The sequence below is a fragment of the Squalius cephalus genome (assembly GCF_949319135.1).
Source record: "Squalius cephalus genome assembly, chromosome: 19".
NCBI classification, from domain to species: Eukaryota; Metazoa; Chordata; class Actinopteri; order Cypriniformes; family Leuciscidae; genus Squalius; species Squalius cephalus.
Genome location: NC_137140.1, coordinates 28,736,749 through 28,764,450, shown reverse-complemented (window position 1 = coordinate 28,764,450; position 27,702 = coordinate 28,736,749). Strand labels below are relative to the sequence as shown.

Sequence of the window (27,702 nt, the reverse complement as noted above, 5' to 3'; positions counted from 1 at the left end):
AATATAATCCAGAAAATCATTATTATACTTAAGAACAGTTCATTCAAAAATGTTGTCATCATTTACTCTCCCCTTTGTCATTCCAACACTGTATTATTTGATTTCTTCAGAATGGAATGGAAAAATAAGGTATGCAACAAAATGTAAAATTAATATGAGTTGAATGCTTTTTTTTTCTTTTGCAAAATATGTATGAGTGTAATCAACCATTTTACTCAAGGTTAAAGTTTATGATAAAAACTTTTAATAAACAAATTCATACACATTATCTTTATGTTGGAGCTCAATGAGGTATTATAATGAAGGTTTAGAGTCAACCACTGAGCAGGCAATGGAAAGCGTGCAAACTTAATTGCTGGAAACATTTACATGACAATTCTTCTCCTCTGTTTTTTTTTTTTTCAGCAAATAAACCAGCAGATTTTCCAAAGCTATGTGCGACAAATATGAGTGGGTTTGTGAGTGTCTGTGTGTTTGTAAGAGTGGAGAGAGAGATACTAAAATACTAAAATACAGTCATTCTGTATGACTCATGTCAAGGGCTGCAAGGATAGTACACACACACACACACACACACACACAGAGGGGATTTCTTTCAACGAAACAAATTTGAGGTGAGCATAACAACAACAGATGGATAGAAAGAATTCCATAGACATGTATCAAATGGCAGTTACTATTATGCAAAGTTTGAATCATAGGTCTGTCATATTTTCACCATGGAGAAAAATATTATATAATGACAATAGAACATAACAGTGATTATTATTTTTTTTCAGCAGCCTGGGTTCCAGGAGTATTTTTCCCCCTTTTGTTTTCTCCATACACTTTAAATCTTCAAAGATATCTCTGTGTAATATCCAAAGACAGTTAAAAGCCAACCATTGGTAAACTGATTTCCCCTGAAAAGTGTAAACATTGTGGCTCTTCCAAATAATTGCGCTGTTTGTTTGAGCTTCCCATCCAGCCCTACAGAGCATCCCTGGCTCAACCAATGGCATCAAACTGGAGCGGAACTATCTGTTTGACTGATTTTTTTTTTTGCTATGCCATTGTTGATGCTAGTGGCCAGTGTTTCCATGTCCACTTATTAAAATTACACTTCAGCTTAAAAACTTCAATAATTAGTTCCAAATAATGATAAAATAATTTTACCATAGTTACCATTTCAATCAAAACAGGATCTCTGGTATTCTAATACTTCCCTAGGACTTACAATCTTTACTTCTCCATCTTTTAACTACACTTTATATCATAGCAGGTTTACAGCCTATGGGATAATTGCTAGAAAACTATTTCTCTATGGAGAAACTAGATGAGATTTTAACTTCTGGAACTGCTGCAGGTGCCAATTTGAGTTTCACAGGCTAATTTATTAAATTTGTACTTTTCTTCTCCAGCCTTTTCTTTTCTGGATTTGGCCTTTAAGATGTTTTGAGGGCACAGTAGTGAGAGAAAGGGTTAAAACTGTCACATTATCTAGATTGAAAACACATTTCTTCCCTTTCTAAAACAAACTATACCACCTCATTAACTAAAGCTTCGCAAAAAAAGTACATTACTGTCAAAATGAAACAAACAAGAAAAACATGATATTAGAGGTTTTTACACTGCTTGAATGGAAATTTGGTTACGGACAACATGATCACCACTACAAGTTATTACACATAAGCGCACAGAAACACTCAAAAGCACAAAAAAGAAATGAATGAAATACTTGTATTTCATAAACATTAATAGATCCATCAGCCACATGCAATTACTAACCTCAGTATCAATGTTACTTTGACAGTGCATGTTGCATTGTCAGATGCATTTTCAACCTTTTTAGGCTATAATAACCGAATTAAAATCACCTATCAGAGCAGTCATTTTAGACAGGGACGTAGAAACAATCTGAAAAGAAAGCTTGGCTCATGAATATTAACTAGGTTATGTTCCCCCAGTAACTGATTTACTGAAAAGCAGGTGTGTGGGCACTAACATAAGTTGTTTTGTAGCTTTTTGGGATGGGCCAGTATAGAAAACTTTTCAGCTCAAAAATACTATAGGCAGCCAGCGAAGGCATGAATGTGTGAGAGGTATGCAAATAGAGGGTTCACAATAGTGAAGTGTCCTATGCTTTTAAAATGAAGTAGGCTATATACAACACAGTAAATCCACATCACTGTTTTGCCCACAAATGGCAGATTTGTTTATCTTAAATGAAAATCGACTGATAAAGTGTCCCAGTTTCACATTATCACAGACTTTAAAAATATTTATACAAGTCAAGTTCTCGTCTTGACAACAGGTCAATACTTGATAGAAGCCATGAGGTTTTTGTTGGATTTATACAGAACAATAAAATACAGAGGAAAAACTGACAGGCTAGTGACATCTCTATGAAGACCTCTGTTGTCCTGAAGCCATTTAACGCAATCACCAGTAAACATAATCATGTGGATTTCGGCAGTGGAATGAAAGAGTAAAAGACAGAAGGAAAGACAGAACAAAGAGTGGAAAAGGACTAAGTCTAAAATGCAACATGGAAAAAGCAGATCTGAGATGGAAACATGCGTGTGGAGCCAAGCGGTCAGGGCAGGGCTGAGGTTGGGTGAAAAAGGGCCAGAGAAAAGTGGCTATTTCCCCTGGCTGTGCTCTATCAGATTAGCATCAATACACGGCCTCATCGCCACTGACATGAGAACGCTTATGAAACTGGGATGCAAATGTGATACTCCGGAAGGAACAAGAGGACCCATAAAAATCCACAGCCAAATGCATCACTTGCCAATGTCAGAAATAAACCTTTCTATAAGGATCAATATTTACGCCGTGGAATTGATCTAGGAGCATATTTATTTTTAAGTTCTAACAGCTAACTGTTAACTGCTGTTTTGTTGTTTTGGGAATCAGAGGACAATCTATTCCCCACACAAATCTATCTTATGACTTGGAAAATAGCGACAAGTACCTGAATGGACAACTTTAATGATACTTTTATTGTGCCTTTGTGTCCTTTTAGAAAGTTTTTAGAACCTTTAGAAGCTTTTGTCTTCATTTATTGCACAAATAAGGAAATAACAAAAGTAAATGATGACAATTTTAATTTCTGGGTAAACTATTCCACTAACACTTTACTATAAGGTGTCATTAGTTAACAAGGACTCATAATGAACTGCACTTCTGCAGCATTTATTAATCTTTGTTAATGTTAATTTCAACTTTCACTAATACATTATTCAAATCAAAAGCTGTATTTGTTAACATTAGTTAATGCACTGTGAAGTAACATGAACAAACAATGAACAGCTGTAGTTTTATTAACTAATGTTACACTGTAAAAACATTTTTGAGTTTACTCAACTTCAGTGGTTGAAGTTGTGCTAAATCATTTTTGAAAGTTCACTAAACTTATTTAAGTTAATTATACCTTCCTCAGTAAGTTCATCTAACTACCAGAGTAAGCACAACTACAGAGGCCTGAAATTCAGTAAACTCAAAAAAAGTGTAACGACAATTCCTATAACTGCTTAATTTGAAAATAGAAAGAATAAAGCAAAACTCAATTAAAAGACCTGGTCTCACCTTGGAGTCAATTTGCATCCAGCATTCACAACTTACTTGTACAGTGTCACTTGAAAGCTGGATGAAAACATTAGCCTACTTGGATTGCTGCACTAAGTATTATGTAATGTCCTTCTCTAGAAGAGCAGACATAAATAAAAGTCTGTTTCAGGTCATCTGTGTTTCTCTTAATAGTTCACATGTGAGACAAGTTAATGACCCACAGTGAACCAGGACTCACACCACCAGAGTTTTCTGTAGACAGGGTGGCCCACAGGGTCCCTGCAATGGTACAATCGTTTGTTTGTTTGTTTGTTTGCTGGTTTGCTTGAAGGAAGACATTTAAACGGGGAATGCTTTCTGAACCATTGGACACCAAATACCTTGAATAGACTCACAGGCATGCACACACTTACTAATACGCACGCACAGGCATTAAAAGACCTTAGAAGAATGAGACAAGTACCATATCATTACTGCATGGTCACAGAACATCACATAAAAAAAAGTGTCAGGTTCAAAGATATTTAAAAATACAATTTGATTGGATGAAAACTAACCGTAACACATACTGAGCACTGTGTTCCATAGTTAACTGATATGTAGGCATAATTTTAAAGCATGATGGGAATTATAGGAGAAATGTGTATTATTATTATGCTTAGAATTCGTGTATTCGCTTAGAACACTAAAAAAAAAAAATATAGAAATTGCATAGACAAATATTGGGTAAAATAGTGAAAATCATAATCTAACTGACCTTCATACTGTACAAAAGTTTGGGATCAGTAGGATTTTTTAAATGTTTTTGAAAAAAGCTGCATTTACTTGATCAAAAATAAAGTAAAAGTCATTTTGTAAAATATTACTACAATTTGCTAATTTAATATATTTTAAAATGTAAGTTATACCTGTGATGTCATTCCTCCAGTCTTATCACATGATCTTTTCGAAACCATTCTAATATCCTAAATATGTTTGCTAAAGTACTGTGATACTTTTTTTCAGGATTCATTGATGAATAACAACTTCAAAAGAAAAGCATTTATTTATAATATGTTTGTAACAATGTAAAAGTCTTTACTGCTACTTTTGAGCTATTTAATGCATCCTTGCTGAATAAAAATTCTTTTTTTTTTTAAAGAAAGTATAACCGTAAAGCGTGAACATTTGAAAGTAGTGTATGTATTTGTTAGGGTGTCAAGATGTTAGCTTAGCAACAAGTTAATTGAATAAAGAGCATTAAAAGGCTTGATTTACACTAACAGGGCCTGCTTTGTGCCTGGGGTCAGAAGGGGAGAAATTAAGCCAAGGAAACTCACAAATGATTGGGCTAATTCAATATTGTTTCATTGGAAGCATGTGCACATCCAGGGCCTTGATGACAGTTTCAGCCTACTGTGCAACACAGAAAAGATCTACAGTTAAAGCAGAAGAAGGGAAGAGTTTAACTGAGAAAGATGTTGCTTAAAAATATCAGTCTCGATATGTTTTTAATTGAGTTTTTTGCATTGAATGCCCTGTCTCACTCGAAAGAGAGTCACATTACAGAAGTAAAATGGCATTCTCTAGATTTAAATGTTTGCTGTCAATAAGATTTTTTTTTAAACTCAGCAATGATGCATTCAATTAGTCAAAATTCACAGTAAAGACATTTATTATGTTCTAAAAGTTTTCCATTTCAAATAAGTTCATTTTCGTATTTATCAAAGGATTTTCCACAACAATATTAATTTGCACAAGTATTTTCAACAAAATAATAAGAATAAGAATAATAATAGTAACCCTCACCCTCATGTTGTCTCAAACATGTTCAGTTTTTTCCCCATGTAAGTCTAACAGGATGTCAACATTGCTCGCACCAGGTTTGATGTCACTGTTGCCAAGCGTCATTTCAGACTTACATAAAGCTATTGCATTGTTACAGACAATTTGGAATATAGTGTGTAAGTCATGTTGTGTCCTTTAATGTTGATTTTTGTCATTTCTGCCCTTGGTAACCTTTTGTGTTAATGCAAAAGAATAGTGTCAAACACTTCTCCTTTTGGGTTTCACAGAAGAAAATGGGGTTGGAACAATATGAGAGTGAGCAAACATTCATTTTTGGGTGAACTTTCCCTTTAAATTCTTGTATATCAATCATCTGTCCACTGTGATATGTTACTGCTATCTGTACACTGTGTCCAAAAAAAAAAAAAAAAAAAAATCCGTAAAAAATTGCATCTTAGAGTTGAATTAAATCTTGTGCATCTACACACTGATATTTAGGAGTCATTTTCATTTGTACCAGGATGGAAAAGTTCTGGTGGCTGAACAATAATTGCTTGTTTCCATAGCATTAAGTTTGCCTGAAGGCACAAAACAGCAGCAACCTGTCCGAAATGTTTATAAGTCAAGCTAAACTATTTCTTTCTTAAGAGCATATCTGAAATCTGAAAAAGGGTCTGGATCTTATAAAGAGTTGACATGAACGGGACAAAGGGATGTGGCCTAGTAAGACCTTTTTTGTCTCGTTTTGAGGTGTTTTTGAGAGAACAGGAGAAAGAACGCAATCTCTCCTCTGTTCCTGTAAACTCTTCACACTATCAGAACATCTGACAAATAAATGGTACTCCTGGTATGGCTTTGAGTTTTTGAGTTCTTTTCTGAGTTGCTTTAAAGCAGTTGTTTAATAACTGGGTTTACAATGTCTAATTTAGATCAGCCATTGTGTCACTGTGATAAATCAGCTGTAACTCTAGACTTCTGATAACAAGCTGTTCAGGTACATGCTGTCTGTGTTTACTGTGACAACATGTCCTCACTCCCGGGAGCATGTTACAGGTTTTTATTGAACTTTAGACCATTTTTTGTTACTTGTATGTATTTGTGAATACCAAAATCAAACAGCTCATCAGTTACTCACCCTCATGGCATTCGTGATTTTGTTGTTCTGTATTTTGCAGAACATCTACAGTGCTTTTTTCAATTCAACAAAAAGTGGAAGATGATTAATAGTGTCAAGCTAAAAAAAGCACCATAAAATAAGTTCACACAATCCATTCACTATACTCCAAACTACTCGAACAATATGTGAGGAACAGACTAAAAGTCATGTAAAGGTGCTGTAAGCGATGTTATGCATTTTGCTAACTGCCCCTATCCAAACATAGGCAATGAATTAAGGCCAGTTCACAAAGAATGAAAACTATGTAAGCATTCACACCAACAGCTGATAATGTTTTGTTTATTATAAGCACATGCTGCGGATGTGTGCTCTACCACTTTAAATGCTGCAGCTCTTTAAAGTCGGATGGATTTTGATTGGCTGTCAATGTTTATATCAGTGGTTCTCAACTCCAGTCCTCGGGACCTGCTGCTCTGCACATTTTGTATGTCTCCCTTATTTAACACACCTGAATCAGATCATCAGCTCGTTAAGAGAGACTCCATGAACTGAACTGAGTGTGTTAGATAAGAGAGACATACAAAATGTGCAGAGCAACAGGTCCCGAGGACTGGAGTTGAGAACCACTGGTTTATATTGTTTTCCACAAGTTGGAAAAAATTGTTCTGAATGTGATTCAAACAATATTATTCCTTTGTTTTTTTTATCATTACAGTGGTTTTGTTATTATATATAACTACTACTAAACTTAGTTATAGGTACAGTTATCGTCCTTGGTAAGAACGGCATTGCCTAGTAATTTAGCAAACCCTGCACAACATTTTTGATTAAAAGGAAGTAATAATGTGCGGAACTTGACTTTTTGATTAAGCATGCCGAATGGGGGGGAAATCATGAGTTAATAGAAATGTGATAAAAATGCAAACTTTTATTTAGACAAATTTAAGCTTAAACTTAAACACTCAAAGAAATAACTTGACAGATGTGGTTTGATTTCCTATGGTAAGAAAGACTTTCAATTAGAAATAGATACATCTGCTAAAAGATCATTTAATACACTAACGTATAGATGACCTCAAAGCAAGGACTACTCTTCATTTTTATATCACAGTGATTGGCGTCTACAACTCATCAGAAGAGTCACTATGGCTGCAAGCACAACACATGCTCACACACACACAGCGCATGTGAATTTTTTCTTGAGCATAGGTACAGGTGGGCTGGTTCTCAATCACACACACTTACCCAATCCGGCCTCTACAGCCAGTGCAGTTTGTGTGCAGTCCTGCACTCAGGTGGAAACTTCAAAGCCCGTACGCCACACTCTCACAGCAACAGACACAGAGCAGGTAGGCACCATCTGCATTCTTAGTCTGTTTTCTGTTTTTTTATTCACCAGAAACGGCAATCACAGCTGACCTGTGAGAAGAAATAACAGTATTTATTATTTATCATGCCAAATTAGTTGAGTTAAAATGATCCTAAACTTAAATTTGGCAGAGAATTGATCCAGAGTGAGTGTTAAGATTGCATGGGTATGGACAAAAATTTGAGTTTAGTACTAAAGACCAGTCATCCTCTCCCGAAAAGTGAATTTTTATTCCTTGTTTCCTGTTGCTGTCAGACACAGATCAGGAAAGAGTCATGTGAGAAGCGATAAATCCAGTCTGATAAGTTTTTGGGGTGTTAGAGGAAGGGCTGAGTCAGGATATGGGTGACACTCGAGCTGCTTTAGGGAGGACAAATCTCAAGCTTTAAATGAGAGCGAAAAATTGAGAGAACATGCTGTAATCTAAGAAAACACTAGACTCGAATGACCCACAAGCTCAAAAACATTCGGCTGTTTTTTAAACTAATGTAAGGGTGTATTTTTTTCCATCTACTGAATGTCATACTTAAAAATAGATTTACAAGTATATTTGTGTAACCACAAATATTATTATCTTGTAATGCATGTATTGAGAAGTACATTTACATTACATGTTCAACTTTTAGACTGTAATAGGGAATTTTCTTGGAACATCTAAACAGCTGAACGAGCATAAAACATAATGTTGCATAAACATTCCATGCTAATTTGTTTCTATTAATCGTCAACTAATACAACGCTGTTGTCACGTATTCCGGTGACATTAAAAATGTCAACATCTCGGTTTTCGATGTGTGCTTCGGGCAAAGATTAACGGAGCATGGCTGACAGTCCTTATGCTAGTAATAAAGTGGCACTTTAAGCAATGTGGAAAAGTCCTTACAAGTTAACCAAACAGCTTAGTCCTCATTTCAATTCCTCTTCAATCTCTGAGATTTAACTAACATGATTGGAAATAAAATGCACTACACCTGTAACCTGCACGTGCCATCTTCCAAGATCTTTGCTCGTATTAAAAGCTTTACGTAACATTAAACTTTGGGAGCTTGTGATGGAACTAGTAAAACTTTAGCTAAATAAAGTGCCTCTAACTTCCTGGGAACCGAGTAACTGAAGGTCATTATGGGTGAGACAGGGCCCAGGGCAAAGAAGTTCTGCTCCCCACGTACAGGGTGGTTTCGTGTGACTGAACAGTGTGTATCTGCATGGACGTTATTTGCTTTAAGTGGGCATGTAATAGTCTTGTAAAGCCCTCGAGCAGTGCAGGAAACATAGCGGAGGTAAGCTGAACTGGGACTCTGACGTTTAGAACATTGCCACATGTCCCACATGAGCAGTTTATGCATATGACCTTCTCCCCTAGCTGACTGAGAGAGATCAATCTGAGATGATCATACACAATAAGAAACTGCACTTTAGACAAGTATCTTATAGAAATGACAATGACTGTGGCTCTAATGGTCACTTCTAAACCCAGAGCAATGTGCTCTGTGTCAATCAAAAATAGTTCACAGACCAGACACACTAGCATTGATGCATGTCACTAAGCATTTCACTATTTTGTACACAGTGAAGTTTATCTCTGAATTAATGTTGTAGTCAGGTCAAAACAGTAAACATAGAAGAGAAGGGGGCTGTTTACCTTTCATTGCGCCACAATGATTTGATAAAACATTGGTATCCTTTACTTGACCACATGATCCAGTAGCAGTGTCTGTCATGAGAGATGGTCATCTGAAGGACAAAGCAAAATTACACCATTTTAGTATGTATATTGTCTGAATCTTTGTTTATTTCTAAACAGTGTTTGACACAAAAGTGACCTGTATAGTAAATTGAGAAAATATCTATGGAAGCACAAGATGCAGTTTATGAGAAGCTGGTTCTGTCTTCTCAGTACCTTTAAATAATGTAACTGTACATTAAGACAGTTAACCTAAAAATGAAAAGTCTGTTATCATTTACTTATTCTTATGTCATAACAAAATCATATGATAATTACATGTTACACTGAACAAGGACTGAAGCTTCAAGCTTCCACACACATATTCACAAATATTCAAGCTTCAAAAAAGATGCAAATAAATGCTATACTTTTGTGATATATAGCATGAATGTTTGTGTGAAAAACAATGCAGATTGCCTTAAGTTTATGCGATTACAACTGGAAACTCAATTTCCACTATTACTATTATCCATTCAGGCCTAAAGCGTGAAGAGTGTAATTTCTGTGCACCATCCTACCAGAATACTTATAGTTACTTATTTATACTTGTAGAATACTTAATAATAATATCTGCATAAATAAACTGAGAAAGGAGAAAGTATTTTAACCTAGAAAAATTACACATTTCACAGCATAATTTTGCAGTCTTGCTCCAACAAAATGACAACCACAAAAGCAAGTTAAAATTTATGATTTAGATGTGTTAATTTACGTTTGGACAAAATGCCATAAAGCATTTAAAATAAATGAATTGAATTGAGACATGGATTTATTTATAGTAAACTTGAAAGCATGAATACTGAACTGAGTTTTACAGTCGTGTTGTGGCATTTAGAGCATTAGAGTGGGTCACAAAGCAGTCTCTGTATCACAAACATTCCCAATTACACATCATCACTTCCCGTCATGCCCAATATGTCTTAACGACAATCGTTGTGCATAAACCATTTACAGTGTTCCAGGATGGCAACATTTACAATGGCCTCTTCAGATAGCTCACTTAGAACCGATTCCCAGGTAATTTATCACAGTTTAGGGCCCTAAAATGTATTAAAGGAATAGTTTAATAGTTTAAACGTAAAACACCCTCATGTCGTTAACCTTTCTTTCTTCTGCAGAACATAAAAGGAAAGGAACCAAGGAACCATTTTCCATGGTTGCTAAATTAGTGATATCCAATGCATGAATGTATCATTCTTAATTTTTAATAAATCTGTTAATGATTCACAAAAACTGTTATCATTTGTTCACGAATTGCCCTGCATAATTTGCTCCTGAATTGAGCAGCATTTAACAGCCTGCTGGAGATTGTGATTAATTTAATAAATGTTTTATCCGTTTCTCACACAAAGCTATTGTATGACATGCTAATGCAGAGAAAAAAACCACAAGGCCTCATCCTTTTGTATCCCACAGTTCACAAGAGAAGATAATTGGATGACATTTTGACTATTTCACATGATTACAGAAATATCAATCCATAATCTAAGTGCAACCTGCTGCCCAGTATGGCTGGGTGGAGTATAGCGATCAGTTCAGAGGATGCTCACAGTGGTTTGGCTGTAATAGATCAGTCCACTGCCAAAAGTTCTCCCAATGGGAAGCTTCCATTCCCTTTTCATTTACCTTCTCAGGGTGTTGCGGTTCAGAGATCCTTCCTTTAATGGTTAATGGAGAAAGCTCAGGACTCCACCCAGATAACAGCCTCTTGCTTTCCTGGCTGAGCCCCCTTACCCTGCAGTAAGAAAACACCAAGCTCTTTATCAATGCGGAAATCAGAGAGAACAAAAAAGAACACTTCACCCAAGCTGAAAACTCTGTCATCATGCCACTAAAAGTTGCAACTTTTTTTCCCTTTTCTTTTCTTTTTTTTTTTTTTTCGAATTGGGTTTGGGTTAACTATTGCACAAAGAAGATTCAATTTAACAAGTGTAAATATTACACAGAAATGAAATACAATTTTAACACTCAATTTAAATGATGAACAGATTTCTGACATTCTGAACATTGGTAATGTTAATCGCCATACAAAACCCATTTACTTCCACAACCTAAAGTATTTGTGAGTGAAAGTAGATGTTCAGTGAGGAAAAAAAAAATGTAGATCAAGATTTTGTTATATCAAGAAAAGTGAGTGTTACAGGACATATCACAGGCTCAGCTCCCTCCTACTTTCACTCACTCCTACGAGCCTACATCCCTACCAGAAGCCTACGATCGGGCAACGAGCGACGTCTCGTGGTTCCATCACAGAGAGCCACAAAATCACTTTCCAGAACATTCTCATTCACGGTTCCATGCTGGTGGAATGATCTCCCCACCCTCATCCGGAATGCAGAATCCCTGACAACATTCAAAAGACAGCTGAAAACCCATCTCTTCCTAGAACACTTAACCTCATACAAAAAAAAAAAAAACTTTCCTCTTCCTTTTTCCTTTAAATCCTCGCTTATCGGGCTTATGTTACTCTGAATAATGCCTGAACTTTGTATTTTGAGCACTTCTTGCGTTGCTTTTTGCCTCTTCATGACGACTCGCTTAATTTAGTCCTAATCTGTACATCGCTTTGGACAAAAGCGTCTGCTAAATGACTAAATGTAAAAAATGTAAATGTAAATGTATCAGGATGGAGCCAAGTGGTCAGGGACTGAAATAAGAGGTATTGGTGACATCAGCTGAAACGAAAAGTCTTTTCTGAGGCAGAACAAATGATTTATTTATTTATTTATTTATTTATTTTATAAATTGATGCTTAAAGGGCACCTATTATGACTCTTTTCACAAGATGTAAAATTAATCTCTGATGTCCCCAGAGTATGTACGTGACGTTTTAGTTTAAAATACCCAACAGATCATTTTTTACAGCATGTTTAAATTGTAATTTTTGGGGGCTCAGAAAAACGCGCTGTTTTAGTGTGTGCCCTTTAAATGCAAATTAACTGCTGCTGCACAGCACAGGGGGCGGAGCCTCACGAGCTCGCGCTCAGAGTCAGGACAATCTCATCTGATAATATCAGAACAGAAACTCTCAGTTGCGGTGTTCATTTCGACTCGGAGTCGGACAATAATGCCCACAGAGCCAGAGAATATATGCTGTATGGACATAGAACAGGTATAGTTTAGTTTAATTATGGTTATAACTTATTTGTCATCTGCCTTTATCCACTAATACAACAAGCCTGCTGTAGCAAAACCCGTCCGAATGATGACCAAAATATACTGACGAGTTCAGTGAAGTTTATTGTACATCACACAAGAGAATCTCTGTAAGAGCTGAATAAACATAGTATAAGAAGTGCGCATTAAAGTCTTATCCATAAACTCTCTCTCTCTCTCTCTCTCCCTTTCATTATCAACAACATACACAGCGAAGTACACAAAACACTCGTTACAACTAACAGTAAACAAATATACACACATTTTCAGTGGGTGCTAAATAAACTGGTAAACCTTATATCCGTAAAATGACTCGAAGAGCTGTCATAAAGAGCACGCTCGCACTTTCATTTCTTCCGTGTCCAGTCACGTTAGGCCTGTTGCTCCGGAGAGTGTAAGCTTGATCACAAACAGTACAGATCCATCCTTGAGTAACAACGGGAGTAAATGAAGACTGCTATGTTCATTCTTACATCCATCAACAACACACCTCAACCGCTTAGGAGACATTCTTGTCTACAGCTGCTCAAGCGTCGAACAATGGCGGACTCTGTGTCCAGCTCACTCAGGGCGGGTCTAGGCTCAAACTGAAGTGTCACTCAACAGTCGTGGGAGGGGCCTGCTCAATTCTACGTCACATTGCGCCGAATCTGAGAACAGCTCATTCTGAGACAGTGCTTATGATTTATTGAGAATTGTAAAAAAACCACTGGGTGGATTTTTATCATTCTAGGGTGGTTTTGCTCACACACTGCCAACACACATTTATGTTCAAACACCATGTAAAAGTGAATTTTGCATAGGTGCCCTTTAATGTATCAATCTATGGCACATATTGTACATTTAAAATGTAATATCATTTTAAAATTTCAGAACTCCAGATGAGTCTTTCAACGCTTCACAGTAGCAAATAACAAAATTAGTCGAGGTGAGACAACAGATCTGATGATAAATGAATAGCACGAGATTTAAATTACACTCAGTACTTAAATTACGTACAAACACATGTAAAAATTACACAGCAACCCAAGCCAAGCTTACGAAGAAAGAAGAACTAAAAAGGCAACCGAGAATAGAAGATATTAGATTTCTCTAAGCACAACTGCTACCCAATGCGGCTATGTTTCTAAGAATCCCACAAACTGGAAAGATCACAATGGTTTGTTGTAATGAGGTTTGCATCTCTAGGCAACCAATCTATTATGATAAACTGTATTGACACTGGGCAAAGGGAACGCTGAAAAAAAGAATTACCAATGATAAACATTCCCAGATTGCCATCTTAAAATAGAACCGGGAAGCCAAAACGTACCAGTCAAACCAACATCCAACAAAAATTCTGATGAAACACATGAATGAAGTTTTGACAAAAAAATCCACAACTGGAAAAAATATAGAAAAATATTTTTTTCTTTCTTTCTTTCTTTCTTTCTTTCTTTCTTTCTTTCTTTCTTTCTTTCTTTCTTTCTTTCTTTCTTTCTTTCTTTCTTTCTGTCTTTCTTTCTTTCTCAGTATAGCCAATTTGTCAGTTACATAGCAGTGAGAGAGACAAACACAAGTAATTGAATGGCAAGATTTTTTCAATGACTGTAAATGCCTTTTTAAAAATAAAATAAAAAATGCTCATCCTCCTTGTCCAAAATAGCATGTTCCCTTAACACTGAAAAAGACTCCGTTTACATGTTGTTCATTTGGATGGAGGCTATGTTTCCAGTGCTCAGCTGGAAGTACAGTACATGCTTTGATAAAGGACAGGGAAGCATTTAAATCAAAGACGCCAAGAATTCATGCTAAGTGACGGAACATGAAGTGCGTGAAGAAGAGTAATTATAAGTATCTGTTCACAGTCCACTCCATGTTAAACACAGACATTCCTATTATGGTAGTGTGGAAAATGTCATAATTTGTGATGCATCTATGTGGTTAGGTGTGCGAAAGCAAGTGCATGAGAAATCATGGGTGTATGCGTGTGTGTGTGTGTGTGTGTGTGTGTGTGTGTGTGTGTGTGTGTGTGTGTGTGTGTGTGTGTGTGTGTGTGTGTGTGTGTGTGTGTGTGTGTGTGTGTGTGCAGAATTTTCCTCACCAGGGGCAAAGTTAGTCTGGTCATCATTACTTGCAGATATGTATTTACATAGCCTCCCATTCATAAATGTAATGTGTGTGTTTTATGTGCATGGGTGTTCATGTTTGCGCTCGTGCGTAAAGCTGCAAACAAAAGTCTGTACATCATCCAACTCAAGAGGGGAAAGTCCACAGTGTGGGGTTTCTGTTTAGCGTTGACACAAATTATGTTCAAAAACAGTTTGAAACATCTGTTTGCATAACTAAATTCTGTGCAAACATTTTAATAAGCTATAGATAGAATTTCTTCACAACAGGGAAAATATAGAGCAACATGCTTTGACTTGAGGTAAAAGGGGAAGGCATCTGTCAGCTGCTGTCTCACAAAACTATATGTGCATATGTATTTAACACCCCATCTAAGCTTTAAAGCCAGATTTTATCTCCTTGGGGAGATTTTTTTCTCCCCCTTCTCCTTCTGACCCCCAATTTTAGATTTACAATGTGGATTATGCCAAAAGATTCGTTGCCTGTTCTGCTCCAGGATTCCATTTGGTGTCCTCAAGTTGAGCTTGCGCTAAGTCATCTCCATAAAATGGCCAAGCCACTGACCGCAACCCGTTTCTTGTTCCACATATCACCACCCAGCCTTAAAGTTGGCCCTAACACAACTGTGCTTGGTGCTTATGACCAAGAGACAAAGTATAGTGGTGCTTAAAAACAAATATGTTCTCGTAAAGGTTTGCAAATACTACATTTAGCATTGTGTACTAAAACACAATACCACACTGTGGGTAAGCCTTATTTACATCTTATATCCACAAAAACATCCAAATCAAGCCATATTTTACAAGATAATATGACACACTGTTTACTGATAAACCATGCAAACAAAAAGCCAACCTGCCACCTGAAAAATGTAACCATTCCACAGAAAAACAAAACATCTAAATACCTACAGTATTTATAAAATTACTTCTGATTTTTACCGGTCCAAAACCCTCATCAACATCCATTGAATTGTCAGAGGCATGCTCGACTACATGGAATACAACATTTTAAATGCCACCCATAACAGTTACTGTAACAAACAAAGATGAGTTTAGTGTAAATGAAACTTCGTGCAGCCAGCAACCATCAAATCATGTGTTTTTGTAACAGTGTTGTGTAAGCACTGTAAAGGCCAGTTCACACCAAGAATGATGACTATAAACAACTATAACTATATTAGTGTCCACACCAGCGGACGGTATCGTTCTGTTTATTATAAGCTCGTGCTGCAGTTACGCCATCTGCCAGTTTTAAACACTTGAGATCTATAAAGTCTTGTGTATTTTGGTTAGCTGTCATTGTTTTTATTGTTCATCAGCTGGAGAAAAAAAAAATGCTGTGAAAGTGATTTGAACAATATCGTTTCTCTGTACTGTTATCGTTAGCTAAAATACAGCTTTGGTGTTGACTCTGCTATTATTTAGCATTTAGAATGATTTTTAGAACTATATCTTTATCAGCCTTAAAACGTATACATCTATGTGGTCAAAAAGACTCAGAATCTTAATGATGCCTTTAGGGGATTCACCAGATTCAGTGTCAATATCTTTAATGCCTTGTATATTGATTTATCATTTTAGGATGAGATTTAAGGATGCCCTGAGAGGCCATGCATTACTATTTTCTGTCTTATTTTCTCAGCACAACAAAAGTTGTTTTCCATGATCTCATGACAAAAAAAAAAAAAAAAAAAAGTTTGTTGCTTAACATTTCTTTGGTCAGCCACAAACTATTTAATCGGTGTCTGTCAAACTTCATTCTATAACCGTGTAGACGTCTGATCCCTTGAGTTGGCTGGAAATTAAATTGACCACATGTTCAGAAACACTATTGCGTCTACAACGATAAAGCTGTAGCCCACTTCTCAAGTTTCGGACATTTTTTTTTATTTTTTACATTGATGTGAAATTATCTATCTATCTATCTATCTATCTATCTATCTATCTATCTATCTATCTATCTATCTATCTATCTATCTATCTATCACAATCTCAAGTAGTGATCACAACAAAATAAGACAGAAAAAAATAATAATGCATGGCCTCTTAGGGCTTCTGTAGTGATGTTATCTGTATGTTCTTCCGGTTAATGTAACTGGAGTGCTATGGGTAACTGTGAATCTGACTTAGCATTTCTCTCATCTCTAGACTAAGGCAGGATGAACCCAGGCATGGTGCAGTATTCCGGAGTGAAGTGCAGTGACGACATTACTAGTGTGCTCACAGACGACAACTATTTCTCCAAGAAGAAACGATATGTAAGAAAAGATGGGAGCTGTAACATGGTTGTGCAACACGTTCCAGAGAACTGGCTTCTCTGGGTCACTGACATCTTCACCACCCTGGTGGAGATCCGCTGGAGGGTCATGTTCTTGACATTTGCCCTCTCCTACATTTTATCATGGCTCTTTTTTGGAATTTTGTTCTGGATCATTGCGCTGGCCCACGGCGATATGAAAGACCCCAACAATGAGCCATGCGTTTATGAGGTTCGAAGTTTTACAGCCGCTTTTCTATTCTCATTAGAGACCCAAACCACCATTGGTTACGGCTTTCGGGGCATGTCGGAGAACTGCATGATCGCCATCATCGTAGTTACCATCCAAGATGTCATCAGTGTCTTCATTGACACTTTTGTCATCGGCATTGCCGTCGCCAAGATGGCATCTGCCCGTAAGAGAGCCCAAACAGTTGGGTTCAGCAATTGTGCAGTGATCAGCTTACGTGATGGTCACCTATGCCTGTCGTGGCGGGTCGGGGATTTCCGAAGGAACCACATGGTAGAAGGGACAGCTCATGCACAGCTGGTACAGCACCTGGCACACAGCACAGGGAAAGTTGATGTTACATACAAAGACCTCAACATTGAAGAGAACAACATAATCCTGGCCACCCCAGCAACCATAGTTCATAAAATCAGTCCTGGCAGTCCTCTATACAAGTTGAGCTTGCAGGACCTGAGGAAGGAGAGCTTTGAGCTGGTGGTCTCTTTCACCTACACAGACGACTGCACGGGCATCCTTCACCAGACACGCACATCCTACACTCCAAGCGAGATTCTGTGGGGCCAGCACTTTCAAGAGATGATCAGGGTCACTCGCAATAACTACAGAGTGGACTACGCCCTGTTCAACCACACAGTTAAAGTCCTGGTCCCAGAATTAAGCGCAGAGGAGTATGACCTAAAGAAGTACTCTCAACAGCCAAAACACAAACCACTCCACATAAGTTCTCCAACGGCAGCTGTGGAATTGGTTAATGGGAATAGTCTTGAGGCAGAAAAAGCATCCACTAGCAGTGCTGTCCAAGAACACGAGCTTTAACAGTGGCCTTGATACATCCTGACTCTGCTATAGCACTTTGAAATGAGGCTTCCTCAAAGGCATCACTAGAGTAAGAAATAGGGCACTTATATATTAGATCTAGACTTACAGGTGTGCTGTCTGTCAGTTAAAAGTAAGTCCTTCTAACAAAGATAGTATCCTGGACAAATACTGGAATATCACATTAAAGCCCTGTAGGTACTTTGGCTTTGACGAGAAACCATTTAGAGCACTACTTTTAAAATAATATAAAAGTTGTGTTTGAATAGTATTTTAATTATGTTCTATATTGCATGTACTATTTAGCAGCTTTGCACAAAACTCAATATCTCTTTGTACAAAATGCACACACATCTGTACAGATATCACAGATGCAGTAAAAATTGTATGTGTATTACAGACTCCTCTATGACTTTGAAGGTTCTTTGATATTCAGATGTATAAAAATAAATAAAAAATTGATTAAATTATGACCCCAAAACCTTGACCTACATAAGAGGCAATGGATCAATTATAATGACAGTGACGTTAACCTGACCAAACTGTGGTCAGTCAGTGTATCTCTTTGCATTAGCTGAGGAAGTGCAGAACATTGTTCATCCTTATTTTGCAAAGTGGTTAACCTTTCCATTCAATCTACTAATAAAATGTTTTGGAAAAAGAGCCCCAGTGACAATTTTCAATATTAACACAGCATGCAACCACTTACCCAAAGAACAATCTAACGGGTAATAAATGATCATTTAGATATAATTTTACAGTCTACGTTGTGTTACTTGAATGACCTCCCCGTCTGCGATCGATCGATAGATTGATATTAAACAAATTGATTATGCAACAACAAAGATGACAAATTTTTAGAGAAAAAATAATTTGTTATTGTTATATACAAATAATTTAGCTCAAGGTGACCTCTTAAAGACAGACCAGGACTTAGAACAGTGGCATGTATGGTCTCAGAAATATTAACAAAAAACATATGTCTACTTACTACAGTACAATGAATAAAATTGCTGTGTTTTGGGAGGTTTTCCTGAAAGAGTGAAGTCTCCAGCCCTCCACCTTGTGGTTGGATGCAGTGCTGTCCAAGCATCGCTTTAAATTAGGCTGAAAGGTAAACAGAGGCCGGACAGCTCAAGTACCACGTTTCACCTATAAATAGTCTGTATTATTTATAGACTTGAACAAGAAAGTAACTCAAATAAGCACTTTGCAACAGCTTCACAAATAAAAGTTTAACACGGCTCATTAGTTATCACAAGTAAGCAATGTGTGACACGCAGCAGCCAGGAAGGGCAAAGGCCTGTGGAACACTTACTGCTGGGTTTTCATTGGAACACTTATAAAGAAATGAGAAACATTCACCTGATTAAACAATAAAAGATCATTAATCTCTTTCACAAGGGTCTAATTCCCAACAATACAATATAGGCTACATTCATTTTATAAGATGCTGGAAAACAAAGAGTAAAGCTGTGGATATAGCCTACATACTATGAATCTTAGACTTATACTATTTATTGATCATATTTCATAATAGCAAATCCCAGAATAACAAGTTTCAAAACTTTATGACTTCAAAGTTTAGGTCAATGGCATAATATCTAGACTAAAAGGCCACAATAGTCTTTCGTGTTCAATTATTTTATACAGCATTTGTTTAGTGGAACAAAATATGTTTATAATTGGTTTAAAGATAAATGGTATCGATATTGCATTTGGTTTCACTATCAACAAGTGACACATATAAAGTGCGATTTCTAGCATGTAATACGTTCCATAAAATCACAAACTAAACTGCAAATTCTACTTTATTTGAGGGATTGGTCGGGGTTTTTTTTCAAATGGCGATTATTTAGATGCATTTCATAGTTCAATCTCTAAAGTCAATCTCGGAATTACACAATTGTTTTCAGTGGAGTTGACTTTCCTGTAATTTTCACAGCCAACCCTGTCGATGTTTCTCCCGCCCAAACAATTTTGGCCTTTGTCGTCCTGGGTCGCTAACTATGGAAACTTGTTTTCGCCACAGAATAAAAAATAAATAAGGTAATTGCAACTTTTTAACTTTTTTTTTTTTTTTTTTTTTGCAATTGCGAGTCTACATCTTGCAATTCTGACTTTGAGATATTCAGAATTGCGAGATATAAACTTGCAATTAAGAGGAGAAAAAAAGTCGCAATATTCTTTTTCTCCGAATTGTGAGTTTATATCTCGCAATTCTGACGCTATAACTCGCAATTGTGAAATAAAAAGTCGCAATTATCTTTTAAAATGTTTTATTCTGTGGCGGAAACAAGCTTCAATGGCTAACTTAACTGATGTTTTAAATCACCTTGCGATTTTATGTATGACTTAATAAACAGGTAAGTTAATGACCTTTGTTTTGTCGTATTAATCTCATTGAGAAAATCGTACTGTTGCTAATTAATGGTTAACTTAAAGTTACCTCAGACAAACTCGACTTGTGTTTATCAGCGTCTAACATTACTTAACTTAGCGCATTCTGCCAAACTTGTAAAGTAACTGTGGTTGTTGCTGAAACTGAAAGTATTGTTTGAAAACAATGTTGAAACACATAGCCTACTTATGACAAAGCACACATACTTTTTTAGACACCCGCAACCTTTTGTTTTGGCTTCCTTTGGGGGAATTCAAGCCTTAAATCGCACGCTGCTGTTCACTATTTCACTTTTTGTGAGTCTGAGTGGAACTGTTGTTTTATCCGCGCGTGAAACTCTCCCTCTCGTCGGATTGGCCGGGTGTAAGAGAGGGGGCGTGACTAGCCGGTGCGTGTTGTTTAAATGGGTTTGAAGCCTAGAAGAAACAGCACATGAGTTACCGCACGCCGCATACAAGAAGAGAAACGTGGAGATTGCTGTTCTCATACTTCATATCAAATGCTATTAATACATTACGTGGAGAGGACAAGATCAATGAGAAGGCAGTGTGGATAGTAAAACCATTCGTTGGATATGTATATATGAGAACTGTTTCGTGATCATTTACAAATGGTAAGGTCATACATATTATTTGCTGAAATTGTTTGTGATTGTATGCAACTGTAAATAAATGTTGTCTGTTTGACGATACGAGGTGTTTTGTGCTCTACATTTGAACTTCATTTCGTTAAGAATGATCTCAGTAATATTTTACTTTTGATAACAGACAATCTAAGCATAAGTTTGTGAACACTCTTGAGCTCTCTATTACAATTCTACAGGAAACCTGATCTCAGAAAAAGCATAAAAGAAAAGACTTTTCTAGACTAATATTATTGCTATCTTGGAGAAACACTTGAAACTGTAAAGAGTTTTCACTTGTGATCTTTCTAATGGGATGATGAGGATTTGTTAATTAAAGTTAATTTCTGACCTTCAGGCACATGCCACTACAATGAAAGATATGAGAGTGTGGTTACTATTTGCTTTTTGTTTTCTCTGAAGAAAGAAAGAATCTGAGGAATAAGGTTTAGGGAATATCTTTTCCTCCCACACCTGTTGACTTCTCCATATGACAGACTTCACCCGCATGACAGATTTGCCTTTTAAAACATATGGGGTTTAGTGCTGCATAATGTGCATTGCTGCATGAAACACGTGACTAATTGTTATATAGCCTAGTATTGTTTTAATCTGAGCTCACTGTTGCTAAGTGTGCGTTTGTCTAATATATTTGGAGCACAGCTGCGCTCAGCAGTTGTCAGGCGTCAGTCGGCCGACAGACACGCAGATCCTCTTTTCTGCCTTAAACACTCAGAGACTTTCAATTGGCAGCTAAATTGGTGCTTAACTTGATTGTCAGGACTATGCACACCACATAGTGTAAACTGTAAACAGATATAATAGAGCAAAAGGAATTTCCCTAAAATATGCACCCATGTTTTAAAAATATTAATCCTAGTTTGATCATTCAAAAGAATGTAGACTTTTATGTAACATTTTCCATTGCTCCTCACTGGTCCACGCCATCAAAATAAACATCTTTCCTGGATATAAACACTGTCATATTATGTTTCATGTAAGAAATAATGGCATCTATCAACCTGCTCCTTATCTGAATGTCTGCCGGGCCACAAGTGAAAAACAGTCTTTTGTAAAAGACAAAATGTTAAACCAAAAGAAATAAACAGCTTACTTTTGTTCTAGATGGCAAAAATTTGTTCACTACTAAAGTCATTTCTGTTTTAAATACAAATGTATTCTCATGCTCTCTCTCAAATTGATTGTGCCATTCGCTTTTACTCGCTCTCCTTTCTCTCTCAAACCCTTCTGCATTCCGTGCATCTGCTAAATAAGATAAAATAGGACCTTTCTTTTTAGTTAATGTTGCTAGGAACATTGAGGGCAGAATAGGAGCTTTAATGAGTAGTGTTTTAGCCCTCCTCAGGGAATTGTCACAGGGCTGTCATTATACTGCTGAGAGAGAAGATGAGGTCCCACAAGACAAGCTCTCGAGTCAACAAGCCTTGTCTCAGTCCCTGCTCTGCACCTTGCTGAAAACCAGTCTTAGCTTGTTTTTACCTTCGCTGATGTTTAAGCTATAGGTCAGAATGTTATGTACTTTGAGAAAGGAATGAAGTGGTGCACAAGAATACATTTGAACAGAATGCATGCCTTTTGCCGCTGACTAAATGAGTCTTTCCCTTTTTAAAACATTTGAAATGTCAATCATCCTTTAGGGAACTGGTCTTATTGTATGGCGCTGTTTGTTCATGCAAAAGATCAGCTGTTTCAGCTTTTGACATGTATTTGTGATGACATTCTGCAAGACACACTTTAAAAGCACGTAATATTGTTCAATATACTAAAAATATGAAACCTATTAAATATACAGAAGGTACTGTAATTGTTCTGAGTAGAGCTTTCAGGACGCCTCTATTGGTTAGATGAGTTTTTGCCAATTTAAATTAGTGCATTGGTAAGAGACATACATGACTGAACAAAGCAATTTTCCATTCACCCATTCCCTGATTAGCACAGTATGTGAAAACGGGTATTATTAATGGTTCTGTGGGCAGTTACGCTATATAGGAGAGCACATAAACAGACAGGTTGCCATTGCATTATCAAATAATGTGGGGCACTGTCTGGTTAAATATCAATGTATTTATTCAAATTACAACTGGACTTTTTAAACAATATATACTTAATTGACAAAAGTGTTGGTGCAGTTGGTGATTGAAATGATGACATGATGAAAAAATATTGGATGTTGCCCAAGAAAAAAATAAGTCAAATGTAGAATAATCTTTGTCAACATTGGGTAATAAAACTGATGATCAGTAATAAAAATAAGTTGGGAAAAAAAAAACCTGACGATCAAGCAAAACAAGCTTTACTTGCTTCACAGCCTCACTGAGCTAATGATTTAGAGAAGTCTGACTTGGGTTCTGTTATTTTGACCATTTTGGTCTTGTTGGCTAAAACTGCTGGGGTTTTTTTCTCAGTCTGAAAGGAATGGTCAGGGTCCTCTTAAGTTTCAAAGTATGAGTTTTTGATTAAGCACATACCATGTATCAAAGTTAGTATTATTTGATGTGATACTAAATTCACTGGGAAATGTTAACATTATGATTTAATCAGTGTAGAAACGTATTAGTTCAAGCTGAGACTTGCATGAGAATGCGTGAGAATTATGTCTCAGAGACGCGTGTGCTGTTAGAGCCAAAGTCAATTTTTAGTGATTACTTTAATTTAGCAACTGAGACTGAAACAAATCTTCAGTGAGAATGTTGAGTTTACAGTCTGTGCCAATTAACATTAACGTGTATCTTGTTTCCTGTTTTTGATAGGACATTTGATCGATGATATCACCCGAGCAGATGCGAACGGAGTGATCGCCCCATCCTTGGCCCTTTCTGTCAATCAAAAGGTCCAACTGGAGCAAAGAGACGCCTCCTGCGTCCGGCTCTGAACAGCCCCACCATTTCCTGCTTGTGTTGGTCCCCGTGAGTGTTTCAAAACTGTTTCTCCAACGCTTTTTCCAGAAACTAAGACTGTTTTCCAAAGCAGAAACAGCACAGACCTCCCAGACTGAGGTGATGGGAAGTGTGCGGGCCAACCGCTACAGCATTGTGTCATCAGAGGAGGACGGAATGAAGTTGGCCACTGCTGCGGTGCCAAATGGGTATGGTAACGGGAAGAGCAAGGTTCTCACCCGTCACCAAACCCAGAGCAGGTTTGTCAAGAAAGATGGACACTGCAACGTGCAGTTCATCAACGTCAGCGAGAAGAGCCAGCGCTATCTGGCCGACATCTTCACCACGTGCGTTGACATTCGTTGGCGATGGATGTTCGTTATCTTCTGCTTGGCCTTTCTGCTGTCGTGGCTATTTTTTGGATGTATCTTCTGGCTGGTCGCAATATTCCACGGAGACCTGGAGAGTGGAAGTCCCAAATGTGTCTCCAACGTCAGCACCTTCACGGCTGCCTTTCTCTTCTCCATCGAGACGCAGACCACTATCGGCTATGGCTATCGCTATGTTACAGACGAGTGCCCCATCGCGGTGTTCATGGTTGTGTTTCAGAGCATAGTCGGCTGCATCATTGACGCCTTCATCATCGGTGCTGTCATGGCTAAGATGGCAAAGCCCAAGAAGAGGAACGAGACGCTGGTGTTCAGCCACAATGCTACGATGGCCATGAGGGACAATAAGCTGTGTCTGATGTGGAGGGTGGGCAACTTGCGCAAAAGCCACCTGGTAGAAGCCCACGTTCGGGCTCAGCTCCTCAGATCTCGCACCACAGCCGAGGGAGAGTTCATCCCTCTAGACCAGATGGACATCGACGTGGGCTTTGACAGTGGCATTGACCGCATCTTCTTGGTGTCACCAATCACCATCGTCCATGAGATCGACGAGGACAGCCCTTTCTATGACATGAGCAAACAAGAACTGGAGAACTCGGACTTTGAAATCGTAGTTATCCTGGAGGGCATGGTGGAGGCCACGGCCATGACCACCCAGTGCCGTAGCTCCTACGTGGCCAGTGAGGTCCTGTGGGGACACCGCTTTGAGCCCGTCCTCTTTGAGGAGAAAAACTATTACAAAGTAGACTACTCTCGCTTTCACAAGACCTACGAAGTGCCCAGCACCCCGTTGTGCAGCGCGAGGGACCTTGCTGAGAAAAAATATATCCTATCCAACTCAAATTCTTTTTGCTATGAGAATGAGGTGGCCCTTTCAAACAAAGAGGAGAAAGAGGAAGGGAACGGGGACAGCCTGGGCCCTGGCGGGACAAACACAGACACTAGCTCAGACTCTGACCACAGCCAGGCCACCGTTCCCTTAGAACCGCGGCCTCTACGGCGGGAATCCGAAATATGACTGTGCAGAACTCTTAGCAGGTTTAACAGACACCTCTTCATACAGGCACATTGAGCTGAACTGAGCCCCTCAGCGAGGCAGACTCGAGCTAACGGTACAGTTGCAAGGAGGAATCAACAGAAAACTGTACAAGAGTGTTCTTACGAATATGCATGGTTAAATAAAACACAGCATAGAGGCACTGCACAGCTAATGAAGAATGCACATCAAGGGAGGAGAAGAGAGAGTTTCCCAATTAGGCGACACTACCTTTTTAGACCGTTGCTTCTGAATGACATGAAGCAGAGAGGATGTAACTGGTTGGCAAAACTTGAAAATGAGCAGGCATGTGTCCATGTGCAGTTGTCCAACAATGTAAGAACCAATTGTTCAGACCAATATAGTAGACTGATGCTGCTACCAAAGTTGATAATATCGTTATTTATCGGTTTAGAAAATTTACACGCAGATATTTAGTTCTGACAATTTTATTTCAGGCAATTAATATAATAATAGTTCATTGAAATAACAAATGAGGGGAAAAAAACACAGCAAAGAGTGTTAGTCAATGTCTTAAGTATCATTAAAAAAGTCCTGTTCCTACCATCTAGTTAATTATTCCATTATCCCCTCTTTTCCTTTTCTATTTGAGTCCGCTGGTCTTTGTGTGAGCCACGGGTATTTCTGGAACAGTCTTGCGGGGGGCTTAGGTGGGGGACCTCTATTTGGGAATATAGACAACTCAGTGAATGTTCTTTTTTTAGAAGAAACATTAAGTTGGAAGCCCTCCGCAGTACATTTCGGGTTATCTGAAAAGAAAAACGCACAGGACCATGCCTGTTTATTGCGATATAACGGACAGGGTCTTTAGATCAGTATCAGAATGAGAATCACAGTCGTCATGTCCGCAGGGACAAAGAGAGTGAACGTGTTAATGAATGTCTTTCTACAAGTGCTGCTATGTCGCATATTATATAGGGTTTTAGACTTAAACCAAAGAGTATTCAAAATGATCTTTCATAAAGAATGCATCAAATTCTTTTATTAGGCGTAGGACAATAGGACAAGTCATGACGTGGAGTAAAAATATATATATTTGTAAGTGAAAAGAAATGTTTTTTGTTTGCTTACGCACATATATGGTTTATTTTTATTAATTATTTTCTTATTCTAAGCCAAATAAAGACTACGAATAACAAAGCCCATTGGAAATAAGAGAGCTACAGGTTAGCTTACCTTATTTTCAAACCGCTACTCCCACCTTTTCATCCCATAACTTCAGTGTTACTCTAGTTTAGTGCTACATAAGTGTTTGGGTTGGAAAATGTTGCTAGTAGAAAACCTTCCGATTTGAGGTTCTAATTGCATGGATTACGCTTTTGGGTTTTATTGCAAAGAAACAGGACAGAAAACAGAATCCACTCTCCCTTCAGACTTTAAAACTCTCTAATAATTAATTATTTCTCAATCAACTCTAACCTCTTGTCTTGCCTGACAAACTGCAATACAACCCTAATGACTTGTTTGGCAGGTGTACCAAGGACTGTGTATGTAGGACTGGGTAATTACACTGAGATCATGGTACTGTGATCCAATGACAATCAGAGCACAGAATCTGAGCTCAGAACCGCACTTGCACACAGAATGTGCTCCTGAGATATCACTTGACGTTTGATTGTGATGTCTAACTTGTCTCTTCTCACCTTTGTTTTTTTTTTTTTTTTGAAATACCTGAAGTAACCCAAAACAGCCACTAGAGCACGTTCTCCGGAAAGCTCTATAAAAGGAGACTATAAAATGATAGGATATTTATTTTGAAAATACTGCACGTTATACGGCTGTGTTAAACATACAAAAGAGTATAAATTGCTACTAATGCTGTTTTATCCTTCTCCTTTTTTTGACGTCATATTTCAAACGAAACTCTAGATGAACAGCCAATTATGCAGTAGAACTAGTTTACACTGGTCTACTGTTGGCTCGTTCGAAGGAAACGCTCCTTTTAACGACTGTGGGTCTATGGGCAGCATTTATTTCTCTTTGTTGTAAATATCCCCGTACTTTTTGCAGTTGCTTTTGTACCAGTCTTCCCTATTGTACTGAAAGAAAACAATGGAATGTACAGATTTTTATATTATGATAAATATTATTGTTGTTCTTATTATAATTATTATTATTGTAATTATTATTGTACATGCTATTTTATTTCTTTTTTCAATAAAACGAGATTGAATGGACAAAAATCATTGTGTTCCTTGGGTAACTTGGATTGGTA

At 37.6% G+C, this 27,702-nt stretch overlaps 1 protein-coding gene across 3 annotated transcripts; it reads left to right on the top strand.

The window, feature by feature from the left end:
- Nucleotides 1-7,662: 7,662 nt before the first annotated feature.
- LOC307146595 (inward rectifier potassium channel 2-like) lies at nucleotides 7,663-27,215 on the top strand. 3 transcript variants are annotated; one of them, XR_013819131.1, is made up of 3 exons: nucleotides 7,663-7,785; nucleotides 16,947-21,135; nucleotides 23,916-24,108. XR_013819131.1 is itself a non-coding variant. In XM_079850755.1 (2 exons), the coding sequence occupies exon 2, from the start codon at nucleotides 24,165-24,167 to the stop codon at nucleotides 25,446-25,448; it is 1,284 nt and encodes a 427-aa protein (XP_079706881.1). In that variant the 5' UTR covers nucleotides 7,712-7,785; nucleotides 23,916-24,164; the 3' UTR covers nucleotides 25,449-27,215. The 3 variants fall into 3 exon arrangements, 2 of the variants coding, with proteins under 2 accessions (XP_079706881.1, XP_079706880.1); XM_079850755.1 differs by lacking the exon at nucleotides 16,947-21,135 and having other exon boundaries at nucleotides 7,712-7,785; nucleotides 23,916-27,215; XM_079850754.1 differs by lacking the exon at nucleotides 7,663-7,785 and having other exon boundaries at nucleotides 20,349-21,135; nucleotides 23,916-27,215.
- The last annotated feature ends 487 nt before the right edge of the window (nucleotides 27,216-27,702 follow it).

Bases quoted from the DNA above. Each gene is read 5' to 3' on its own strand.
- LOC307146595 (XM_079850755.1), top strand. From the start codon at position 24,165: ATGGGAAGTGTGCGGGCCAACCGCTACAGCATTGTGTCATCAGAGGAG.